Here is a 13,081-nt window from a genome sequence, read left to right as displayed (position 1 = left end):
CTTCTGTCCCTGTATATTCTCAACTGTCCTTTTCTTTCTCTATGGCAACCTGTGGGACAGCACAGAGCCCAATGGCGTATTCCTAACACTGTGTGTGTGTGTGTGTGTGTGTGTGTGCGGAGGTGTGTGTGTGTGTGTGTGTGCGTGCCTGCGCGCCTGTGTGTTCATGCATGCATGTGTGTACGTTCGTGTGTGTGTTCATGTGACAGAGAGCTCTTGTACAACAGGTTTCATAATTTGAGAAGGCTTAATAAAGATCTCTCTCTCTCTCTCTCACTCTCTCTCTCTCTCTATCTCTCTCTCTCTCTCTCTCTCTCTCTCTCCCTCTCCCTCTCCCCCTCCCCCTCCCCTCTTCCCCAGTGTGAAAGGCCATAATTGCACTTCTTTCAGCTCTCTGAAGCAGCAGCTTATGCGCGCTCGGACTGCGCAGCCGGCTGCAATTATCCACAGCAGATGGAGCAGTGGGCGGCCAATGTATTCAAAGACCCCTTTGGCAGGGCTGATTCACACACACACAGACACACACACAGACACACGCGCACACACACACACACACACACGGACACACGCGCACGCACACACACACACACACACACACACACACAGACACACACACACGCGCACACACACACACACATGCGCACACACACACACAGCTCTATCATGAGTTTCCATGTTCCTCCTTTCCTACTCCCCCATCCTCCTCCTCCAACTCCTGCTACTCCTCCTCCTTCTCCTCTTCCTGCCAGTTTCATGCTGATGTGTTGGTTATAAAATTCTGCAACCTGTGTCTGATCAAAAGCAGTCCTCCATGGGCCCCCTATTCTGCCTAAAGAACAAACCAAAATGCTGCATCCTCAGAAGCAGACAGAGGGCAGCAGAAACAGTCATACCTCTGCCTATTCAGAAATGCTAGGTAAGATTACAAGCCAGCAGTTTTACCCTTGCACAGCATTGGCATGTAAAAACCAATGTTCATTACAATTAGTGTGTTTCCGGCTTTGATTGAGAAGAAAAGTGCCGACTAGCATCACTTCTCGGCTGTATTTTCCCTTTCGCTATCTCGTCCTTCCATTTTACTCTCCTTAGTATTCTCTTTCATATTTTCCCTTCGCATCCCCGATTTTCTCTGGCAGTGCTTTCTGCACTGTCAGTTCAAATCCCGCCTGGAAACCCTGCCCCCACCCCACACCCCCAGAGTCACACAGCTATATGTAGGTCAACCAACCCCCCCGCCCCCCTGCCCCACTCTACCCCCACCTGTCAGACTGCCCTACTTTCAGGAGGAGTTGATGACATCATTGTGTTGAGAGATGGACTGTATCATGGGATTGTGTGTTCGTCCTGCAACCTTCCCATCATCTCTAGACATGCTGGTGTCACATTTAGGGGTGCTTGGGACCCCTACAAACACACACACACACACACACATACACTCATAACACTAACACAACACTGCTGCCATCTTCCTCCTATCAGTTAATTCTGCCTCACTCTGGCACACAAATCAAGACCAACAATCAATTTAAAGGAAAACTCACATGCTACCACTGCTTCTTACTCTTTGACTCATCCACATTTCACCCCCTCTCCTTCAATTTATACATCCAATTTTATTTTCTTTATATCTCTCAATCTCTTACTCTCAAACCCTTCTCTTTCTCTCTCTCTCTTTTTTTTCTCTCTCCGTCTCTCATTCTTACTTTGCCTTCGTCTGTCTTTCCTTTGCTCTCTCTTCGTTTCTCAACATGATTCTAAAGTCCAGCTCTCCCTCTCCCTGGCCCATTCCCCCTGCTGTCCCTCACCTGCGTTTGCGCAGCTTGCTGTTCTCGGTCTTGAGCAGGTGCAGCTTCTTGGCAAAGCAAACGGTGATCATGAAGAGCAGCAGCACCATGAGTGCTGCTCCTCCGATGGCGATGCACATCACCTGGAACTCCGTGATAACGGACTCACACCTGGAGCCCTTGTGCCAGATGTAGTCCTGGACGTTACACCTGTGGGAGAGAAACAGGAAGAGAGGGATAGGAAAAGAAGATAGAGGAAGAGGATGAAAACATATGAAAATTCAGACTGTGAGAACTCTCCAACCCAAACACCCCATTGGTTGTTGTGACCACAGTTCCCCTGAGTAACCCAGCTCTCTAACACACTGTCAGAGAGAATCCCACCAGCCCACACAAATACAGCAGATTTGTAACTCTTGTTTCAAATAGGATACCTGCAAAGAAAGTAAGTAATGTCCAAGAAATAATGTACTTCCTTAGAGGTCCTTTACAGTGGCTTCAAAGGGAAACTACCCTGGACACAATAGGTACTACAGTGCTGTCTCAAGTTTGCATAGCCATTTTAGAGAGCGAGTCAATTCAAGACCAGCTTTGGATGAATACACCTCACAATCCTGGTCCTGGAGGACCACAGTCTATCATCTTTAACAGTGGGGAAATAAACTATCCTGGACACCATTCCTTCCCATCTTCTCATAAAAAAGCAGAATATGCAAAAGGAGCTCCAAGGAAATAAAGTCTCATCTTAGACCAATTAGGGTGGCTGCCTGACTAAACCAGGAGGACTGAGAACCAGATGCAAGTGCCTGTAGTCAAAAGCCAAAGGGATTTGTGCGGGCAGATGGAAGAGGAGACTGAAGCTGACAGGCACCAGCTATGTCTTGAGCTAAGCCTGGTGTTGCAGTGTCCATTTCCAAGACTCACACTCACATGATTTGTATCGTATGTAGTATATTCTAAACATCAGATTTCTGTTGGCAGCTCAAGCAATTGGGTTCACCATTACCATCTACCGCTCTCCCATTTTTGAAAAATTGTGTTCAGTTATATTTGAATAGGGCACGGTCCTCAAACCTCCCAGTTTCTGATCAAACACACACACACACACACGCATACACACATACACATTTAGCAATCGTCATGCCAGGAAGGCGGGACCGGCCTTGGAATATTGTCAGAACCAGTCTAAACTCCCAGCAGACAGAACTGACAGCAGTGGTTATGGAGACAGAGGGAGTCACCCTCCCAGATGTGTTTAAAATTCTGAGTCTCATTCTTTCTGTGTCTCTGCTGTGCCGGAAACAACAGGCTTTTGGCTGGACTAGACTCCATAGGTCTGGCAGAAAGGTGTCTGTAATCTGTCTCAGTGAAAACAAGCCCATTTCTCTTCAGAAAAAATTCTTGTCACCAGGTCACAGAATTCAAAGCACTGCAAAGACTGTGAGCTGTCTGCTGAACAATGTGTGTGTGTGTGCGCGCGTGTGTGTGTGTAAGCGCACGTGTGTATGTGTGTGTGTTCTTAGCTATACCATTCTAGCACATGCTGCTCTCTGCAATGTCCCTCACTTTTATTATTTGGTACTCATATTTAAGTAAAAAACAGACATGACAAAAATGTATATTTACCAAAGGTAAGGCAAATAATCATGAAAATAATTATGCATTAGGCTGTATTTACAACATTAATGCAATATAAAATTTAAAAAATGTATGAACACAATTTATAATGCTGTATTGTGCCTCAGTTACCTGCTTATGGTCTGTAACTATGCATGTGCTATCTTGCTTCTTCCATTAGTCCTAATTTATGAAGATTACACTGCTATTCATTTAAATGTAATAATCTAGCAGAGGCGCTTATCCACAGTCCATACAAAAAGGTTTGGCAAAATTGCAGTAATGTAGCAATTTTTAGAGTTTCCAGTAAGTGTCATAACAAACTTGGAACTGAATGTAGTAGGTGCAAAATGAAGATTGAGGAAACAACTCTCATACCACTAAGGTACTGAAGGGGGCAGTGTAAACACTGGCTATTAAAGTTCATTAACCATTCCATAATGTGTGTTTAGCCATGGCGCCATAAGCTAGCAGCCTGAAATGAACTCGAACATAAAAGAAATGGGACAGTCCATATCACCATCATCCTAGATGTTTGTCAAATCCACCCTAAAATATTTGTCCCTTGTCTCATGGCCATGCATTACAACAGGCATCATCTACTTACAGTACACCCATGTCCATTCTATTTACTGGGTAAGCAGACATACAGGAATAACTTAACAATGTGTGCTCCACCACCCAGTGGCAGAACTATATAGTGTACTACTTATGAAGTACTGATAACAGGAATATTATATAAAGGAAGAGTTTTTAACATGTTACTTGTGACCCACCTGAATCCCTCCAACCACCCATAAATATATCCCAACCCACAGGTTCAGGAACCGCAGTACTGTAGGAAACACACCTCAGCCAGAGAGGCCCACATCACAGTTTTTCCCTAAAACAAGCATTAGCTGTCTAGTACAGGCTATGACGTCACCACATTCAGATTGGTTCCACAGCAGCCATTGGCTGCCCTGCAGCAATGCTGCAATGAATAACAAATCAGTATCACACTGTAAGACTCACATTCTGAGTACCGTATCTGCCCTGTTGAGTGATCTGTTCATGATGGGAATGTCACATACTACATACATACTACTTATGTGACATTATGTATCGAGTCGGTTTATGTGACACTATATAACACTGTGTGAGAAGCTGGTCTGACAGCACTGATGTGTTAATGTTCAACCAAGAAAAGAACACATATATTTCTGAATAGTATCAACTAAATAATACATAAATACAGTAAAACTGAGCAGGCCGCCGGGTGGAATTTAAGAGTGCAAACGTAGTGCAAGTATTTTGAAAGCTGAAAGTTATCATTGGAAGAAAGGGACATGCCTCTACTCTTCTGGCCAATGGTACTTGTGATTTACTGTGTTCATTTGGAGATGGATTTCACTGGGCTGGGACAGGCAGTATCTCACTGCTACACTGCCCAAAACTTGTCTTAACTACAACAAGCTGTCTGCGACTTCTGCATTATTCACACCATCGCTCTTTATAACTAACAACCACACACAAACATATACTTTCTCTCACTCACACACACACATAGCTGTACACACACTCACACAGACACACAGACACACACACACACAACCTGGCTGACACAGTGTATTTCCATACTGACAGATCGGGGAATGTCTGAGTCACTCTCATTCTGTCTCCTAAGAAGCTTTAGCTTCGTTCACTCGACGCTGCTTTTGTTTCCAAAACGTCCTGGAGATTTAATTTTTCACCCCCCTTCCCTAGAAAATAAGAAAAAAAGGAAAAAGGTTTTGAGTGGAATAAAAATGTTTTTCACTGCATGTGATGGTGTTAGCTGGGAAAAAGGCACAGCAAGAAGCCATGGGTTATTTTTTATGAGTGTTAAAGTTTGTTTATTTATGTTGGCCCTGGAATGTGTAACAGCATTAGCTAAAGATGCTTTAATTAGTTAAAGCGTTGGTTAAACATCACTAATGAAAAACTCTCTCCTGGAGCCCTCTCAACCAGAATAAAATTTTAACACACACACACACACACACACACACACACACACACACATGCACACACGCACACACACAGGCACACACAATACAGACACAAACAAAGGTAGGTACATGCATACACAAACACACATCTGGGGCACAGAAGAGTATGTGAGGTGCACTTTAACATCCTTGTGCAGATGCTGTGCTTTGTGTAAGCTTTCTCCTGTGGAGTGTAAGCATGTGCTATTTTACTGAGCACTGGCACTAGGATTGTTTTTCTGTAAACACTGTAGAGTCAAAGAGAGAGGGGAATAATAGAGAAAGAGTTACTGGACAGATAGAGCAAGAAAGAGACATATGGGGACAAAAAAGAAATAAGCGAGAGACTTTCTGGGTTGCTTGTGTCTTTGTCCCTTCTTTTCAAGGGTGCAACAAAAAAACTGAGACAAAGACAGGGAGAGGATGGAAGAGAAACACAAGAAAGAGTGCATAACCCCAAGAGACATTTACAGACAGATTGTAACAGCAAAAGAGCTATGACTACAGCTCATATTTTTATAATGCTATAATTAAACTGCAGTTGTTAATGAATTCATATATTCAGATAAGCAAATCAGTAAACAAGCCCTCCTGGAATATAACTGACCACCACAACTATTTTAACCCAATGGGTTACAGCCAGACAATGGGGATGGGTGCTCTTCTCTGACCAGGAGATCTGCTCACTCACTGGGCACACACAGCAGAGCAGGGCCTAGATACTTAAATCTGGTCCTCAAGGCCCACAAGGCGCACTGCTTTTTCTATCTGATAGTCAATTGTTTGATTTGTTTCACTGATTGGTCAGAAATTCGACTCACCTGGTGTCCCAAGTCTAAACAAATCCCTGATTACAGGGAAAGAATTTACAGGAACAGATTTTATTATCCCTGCAGCAGAGCCTTAAACTGTCTACAGCTAACCACAGTACCTCACTATGTTCCAAAAAACAAAACAGGAACCAAGGCACTCTGCCTATTTGGAGTTAAAATGCATTTATTTCATTGACAGGTTCAAAATAGAAACAATAAGATATCCCAATGGATTTTGGCCACATGGTCTTCATCAGGAGGTAAACCAGAACTGCAGAACAATGGTTAAGTAGGAAAACAATAAGCCTTAATTAGCTTCACCTTTGTCTAAATCAATGGCTAGAAGTGTGGCTAACACGTTCACCTGTAGAATTAATTTGTCTTGCAGTATTACAATGCCCCCATGTACAAAGTAAGGTCCATAAAGAAATGGATTGCTTGGTGGGGAGTTTGGTGGGGAAGAACTTGACTGGCCTGCACAGAGCCCTGACCTCTACCCCATCAAACACCTCTGTAATGAATTGGATTGCCAACTGTGAGCCAGAGGAGTGGGGGCTATTACAGCTGCAAAGGAGGGTCCAGCTTATGAATCCCCATGGGTTTGGAACGAGATGTTCAACAAGAACAAAAGGGGGATGATATTCAGGTGCCCAAAATACTTTTGGAAATGTAGTGTAGGCTAACCCTCAAAGGAGATTATGAAAATTTGGAAGAATGATCAGTGAACAAATCTTGCGCTATGTCAGTCGATTATCAGATGGTGTTTCAGAACTCCTAGAAAGTGCAGCCATGGACTGCATTGTTTCTGTTTTAGTAGTACCAGGTCAGGGTGATGATCTCATCATTGGTCCCAATGAGATCAATTAGCTGATACATTGGATGAAAACCAGTGATGACTACTGGAGAGAGATAGCTCATGAAAATCCACAACCATCTCCAGAGTGTGAACAGTGTCTCAACACGATGGCAAGTCTAGCACGTTGGTGGGGTGGGGAGATGCCCAAGCAAGTTGGCACAGTAAAATTAACCCAATCAGTCACTTTATTTCCAAAACAAGAGCATTTAGTTTGGGACAGTCTGCCCAGTAGGGTTCTTATGCCACCTAGGAGTACAGTGATTATTGGGCCCACCACATCAAGGTCCATGCCACAGAATGTTTTAATGAGGAGGGTGGTCACGCCAATGTGGGGAGACCGCTGTTCCCCCATGAAGGTGCTCAATCCAACTAAGAAGCCCATCACATTGAAAAGAAATAGCTAACTGGCCGACATGTCTCTGTGTCTGACAGTAGATTTCACTGCTTTCCAGGGCTCATGTCAAAAAGCATGTGAACCCTCAGGGACACTGCTGCTAGGCAAACGATGTACAGATGATGACCCTGAAGTCAGGGGATATTGATATAGAGTCTTGCAGAGTCAGTAGTAGTAGTTCAACTAAGCTAGGTCTAGTGCAGTTACTGACAGATTACCAAGTTGTGTTTTTTAAACACTTATTTGACTGTGGTGAAGCCAAGGGTTTTGTACACTGAAATAGACTGACAGATAAACGTCCATTTTGGGCTTCCTGACCGAAGAATGCCTCCAGTGCAGGAACTAAGGCAGGTTCTAGTGGAAATGTAAGTTAGTGGTTGTATGGAAACAGGATAGAGGGCTCAGAATATGCACAGGCTTCTAATGGTGAAACACGAGAACCATCAACGATGTGCATCCACTCCCACACAAGTCCAACTGCCTAGCTGCACTCGGGGGCAATACTTACTTTAGCACTGTGGATTTGACTTTTGGCTTTTATAATCTCCCGAAATGCGAAGAAGACAAGAAATATACAGTGTTTTCCACTCCTTTAGGATTACACAAATATAACAGGATGACACAGGTACTCTGCAATAGCCCTGCCTTGTTCATGAGGAAAATGTTAAGTATATTTGGTGATATAAATTGCAGCAGTTTACTCTGTTACTTAGATGACGTTCTGGTATTCACACAAACAGAGCAGTAAGCTGCTTAATGCTTACAGATTATCACATCGTCAGTCATAAGGGAGTTGCAATGTATGCAACAAAAGTGGAAGTCATTTCCAATATGCCCAAGTTTGACCTAATGGATGATGATGGTTGCACCCCATCAGTGCATAGAATCAAGCTAATGCTTGTTTTAGGGAAAAACTGTGATGTGGGCCTCTCTGGCTGAGGCATGGTTCCTACAGTACTGCGGTTCCTGAACCTGTGGGTTGGGATATATTTATGGGTGGTTGGAGGGATTCAGGTGGGTCACAAGTAACATGTTAAAAACTCTTCCTTTATATAGCTAATATGAAATTTTACTATTAACATTTCATACTGAATTATTCTTTTGTCACTAAGCCACTATTTGCACTCATAGCAGCACAAAAAGAAAGCGGGAAAAATTCAGAAAAAAGATGAGGTGAGGAACATGGATGGTATCCATAGTGTGAATACAGGAGCACAATGGCAGATTAGACCAGAAACCATGGTGAAATCACCAAAAAATGACAACCAAACCCACCACTAGACACATCAACACTGCTAACAAAACTAAAATGTGCACTATTGTTAATTATATTGCTAGCTAGTAGGCTTTGCCGTGTTTGATTCCACATTTAGATCAAACAGGCTCAAGTTGGCTAAAGTTTAATTGCATTTAAGCACTGGTAGAACTGGTGATACTGCAAATATATTTCTCAGACCCACATAGGCTACTTCTGTCTTTATTCCATTAAAATGACAAGTCAAGCAGGTAGTTTCTCTATTGATGCGTTGCTTAGAAAAGCAACAAATGATGTTAATAAATGAACAAGAGACAAGCATGATATTGTTGTCAGATAATTTACTGAAATGTGTAGATGTGGAGAATATCTGTATCAGCTCTCGTAAATGTCAATGAAACCATATATTTCTCCTTGCCTTCCTAAATGCTTTCTTCTCCTCTCCCTCATTCTCTCACCACCAATACTCTATAAAAATGTCTGTTCTTTCCAGCTTTATTATGACAAGCTTCCTAATGCTTTCTACTGCTGGCTTAGCATATGTCAGCTTTGCAAACTGTCATTTATTGTAGCCCTTTTTATTGCTTCAGGTGAACAGTGCCGTGCCACGTATGTTGCCTCATTTTGTTATTTTAGCACCTTTAATAAACGGGCTGAACGACATCCGGTGTGTGCCCCCCTTAATATTCAACAATGTAGAGTGGCGGCCTGGGGTGGCAGAACAATTTTGCGTATAAAGTCCCAAAGCCACCAAATATTGATCAGAAAACCAGAGCACAAGAATTGTGATGGAATTTGGCCCCGCCCATTATAGTTTTTCCAGTGACTTGTCATGATGGAAATCTTTCTAAATTTTTCCAAGGGCATTCATTTTTCTCCCTCACCCAAATATATAAAATTACAATTGTTCACAATTTTTTCTGCAAACTTTATATATATTTAAAGAAGTTTGCTATATTACCTATGGGCTGTAATGCATTTGGATATATGTCTGGAGAAGGAAGCATTTAAACACAAGTTAAAGCAGATGTCTGTTATAGACATGGTCTGGTATAGATATGTTTGGAAAGAATCCTCTCCCTGCTTGCTTGATCTTACCTGCAGAAGACTCCTGCCCCCTCCACCAGATAGCACTGACCCCCATTGAAGCAGTAGCTCGGAAAGAAATCACAGACAGAGCGGCAGGTGGCATTGTGGCGCACGTAGCCCTGGCGACAGAGAGACCCATTGGTAGCATCCACCACTCCCGGGGCAGCAGGGGGTTCCTCATCCTCAGCAGACCCACTTGGCAGCTTGATGTCAGGGCGGCGGGGGTTAAAGTGCACCGAGGGAGGTGCAGTTGCGAAGCGCATTACGGACTCATCCCGCCTTTCGACGGTGGTGTACTGGTTCTCGATGGTGGAGTAGCTGTTCTCGTAGTTGGTGGTGTACTCATAGCCTTCAGGCAGCTCCCAGGAGTTGGGGTTGCCTCCCTGTAGCTCGTGGGCACCTGTGTCGGACAGGTCCAGGTTCCGACGGCGTGAGGCAGGGTCAAAGAAGTCCACAGTGAAGGCATCAGGTTGGAAGTGGGGCAGGCTGGGCGTGGGGCTGTGTGGTTGACGGTCCAGATCGAACACAGTGACTTCCTGGTGTTCTTTGGCCCTCTGCCAGGGAGGATCAGTGTGCGGCAGTTGGTCTTTCTCATCCTTGAAATCCAGATGTACGTCAGCTGGTCCGCGGGGTGCAGGTAGGGTAGGTAGGTTGGAACCCATGCCCTCAGACCCCACGTTAAGTAGGTGGTCGTTTTCCGCTGAATCCAGGCTGATCTCATGGCCATTGCCCCCAGGGGCGATACCCTCTCCCAGCATGCCGCTTCCCGGCTCCTCTCCCCCCCTTGGCTTGCGTTCAGCTCTCACAGGGAGGGAAACAGGGCTGATGGACCCTGTGACTCCAGCCATCTGCTCGTCCTCCCTGTTTAATGGTGAGGACACGTTCACCTTGTTGTCCGTCTCTGTGCCATTGGCCCCAAAGGAGTTCCCTACGAACAAACAAATTCCGGTCAGCGTGAGGTCTCAACTCCCATCACACAGATTGTGTTAAGTTTTTACAAAATGGAAGCCAAGCATTGGTTAATACAGTTATTAGAGCTTTATTTAGCATTAATAATTGTCTTGTTTTCTAAACTGCTGCTAGTAATTCCTTCAACTACTGATATCGAAGCTGGAGATGGTGAAACAATCCCAAACCTCTCGAGCGGCCCTCCTCCAAATCCCACCCCACCCACTCCCTACGCCTCCAATAATTCCATGTCAGGAGTGAAAAGTGAAACTCAATTCATTTATTACCCTAATTTAAAATGAAGGCCAGACAAGGATGAAACTTAAGACAAAGCAAAAAAGAACAAAAACAAATAAATCAATCTAAGCTCCTTTTGTCTCAGATCATATGCACTTGTGTTGGTTTCCCCAGTTTCTATCCACAGCCTCTTGCAAGCCTAGGATTATTACAATTTACTAATGCACTTCACAGGCAAGAAACTGGGATTAAGATTAGGATTTAGAGATAAGGCCATGGGGATTGTATCAGTTGCCACAGGGATAGAATGAGCAAAATCTTTACTGTATTCAGCCAGGTGAGCAGCTGTTCGTGTTTCTGCCTCTCATGACGTATGAATGACAGTCAGACACACGGTTGCAGGGTACATGGACAACCATGCCTGTTCCTATGAAACCAAAAATCACCTAATCAAGATTGATAAGAGATACATTTCAGCAGTGGGATATTTTATTTGCAAGATTGACTAAAAATTAAAAACAGAAGATGAAGATTAACACTCAACTGTATTCTTGTTGGAATGGATATGACAATACAAACTATGCTGTTTGCCTACGATGGATTCCTGCAAGGTTTCCATATATCCATTTTTAAATTTAATAACATTTATTTGTGATTTTAAGCTTTATTAGGGCCAAGCAAAGTTCAAAAACTTAGTTGATGCTGAAAGGACTGAGCCTGAACCTGTTAACAATGAATGATACATTTGCACCAGTAAACATAAATACTGTATTTAGTTCTTCACAGTATTACATTTTCTCTGCTAAGTTTCCTATAACACACCCAATTAAATAAATATTAAAATAACAGTTTTCTAACTTCCCAATAGTTAAAATATCAGGACAAAAAATATAATAAAGGAGTAGCAGATTTAGCTGCAAACATTGTGCAGATTCAAATTGGTTATTCTTCAGATTGACTAGTAGCCTTTTTAGCCAGTTAAGATTCATATTTTGGAGAAACCTTGTTTTAAGTATGAGCCAAGACTGTGCAGGAAGCCCATAATTCTGTATGCAGACAATTTAACTTTCTCAATAACGCATCAGCACACTTAGAACTCAGCAGAGGATTACAGCGAAAGCAATGGAAACAATATTTATATTCACTAATTCCAAGGTACAATTCGTCTGTTTTGAGTGGGCAAACTGGGTAAAGAACACAAAAGAGTAATTTGGAATGAAATGGAATGCCTTTTTGCTATTTAGGGAAATGAAAGCATGTAATAAATATGCGAGTGGCAGTAAAAAATGTTTCTTGGAAGGGTCTGTGAAATATTTCTGAGATTTTTAGAAGGGACACAGAAACACCGAGGTCAAAGTCAGGTAAAGACATTAGTTTCAAAGCAAAAATGGGGTGCGGGGAGATGGGGGATTGGGGATTGATAATATTCCCTTTCAATACGTGGTAGTTCTGTTGATGCAAAAAGAATTCACGTTACATATCACATAGCCAAATTCTGAGGTTGGATTTCCTGCTCAGAAAGCTTTTTGCTTTTGGGATAGCCTTAAGTTCCAAGAAAATGGAGTTCATGCGAAAGTCCCATCTGCAGCAAGTCACAACATTGCTCAGTCATCCCCCTCCTATTTCTAATGCAACAAAAAGGGGATAATTGAGTTTTGCTAAAAGTTAAGATCAATTTGCTGGCCTCAGACTGGATCTTATCAACATGGTCCTCTTCATATCTTGTAGTAGTCATAAAACAAACCCCTTATCAACAAATAAGTGAACTGATAATAAAAATGAAAATGATTTTATGGGTATGATGCTTTGTATTATGACATTCTTTGGTATTTTAGATATGAAATGGATCACATTTCTGAACATTAACCTTGAATTTGTCCCAGTAAAGCTTTTAACATTTTCAGTCTATGCTGTCTGCAATAAACCTATTTATTATAATACATAATAGCTATTTAAATATCAATGAAAAAAAATTAAATAACCAGAATTTATTGCCTAGTCAACCCGTTTAATCACTAAGCATTTTGGAGAGGTTTGTAGCCGTGGAGACCAAAACATTTACAGTAATCATGCCCCATCCTGA

The 13,081-nt window shown here is 42.8% G+C and overlaps 1 protein-coding gene across 10 annotated transcripts in view; it reads right to left on the bottom strand.

Moving 5' to 3' along the window:
• The window catches only part of LOC118214434 (chondroitin sulfate proteoglycan 5-like), a 36,936-nt gene that overhangs the window by 16,518 nt on the left and 7,337 nt on the right, over nt 1-13,081 (bottom strand). For all 10 annotated transcript variants that reach the window (XM_035394386.1, XM_035394376.1, XM_035394414.1 and 7 more), the window contains exons 2-3: nt 9,823-10,741; nt 1,806-1,994 (exon numbers count right to left, since the gene is read on the bottom strand). In XM_035394386.1, coding sequence (XP_035250277.1) covers nt 1,806-1,994; nt 9,823-10,741 — 1,108 coding nt within the window. The remainder of the gene's footprint in view (nt 1-1,805; nt 1,995-9,822; nt 10,742-13,081) is intronic.

Source organism: Anguilla anguilla, chromosome 1, assembly GCF_013347855.1.
Source record: "Anguilla anguilla isolate fAngAng1 chromosome 1, fAngAng1.pri, whole genome shotgun sequence".
Lineage (NCBI taxonomy): Eukaryota > Metazoa > Chordata > Actinopteri > Anguilliformes > Anguillidae > Anguilla > Anguilla anguilla.
This window is presented reverse-complemented; position numbering and strand designations above follow the sequence as displayed.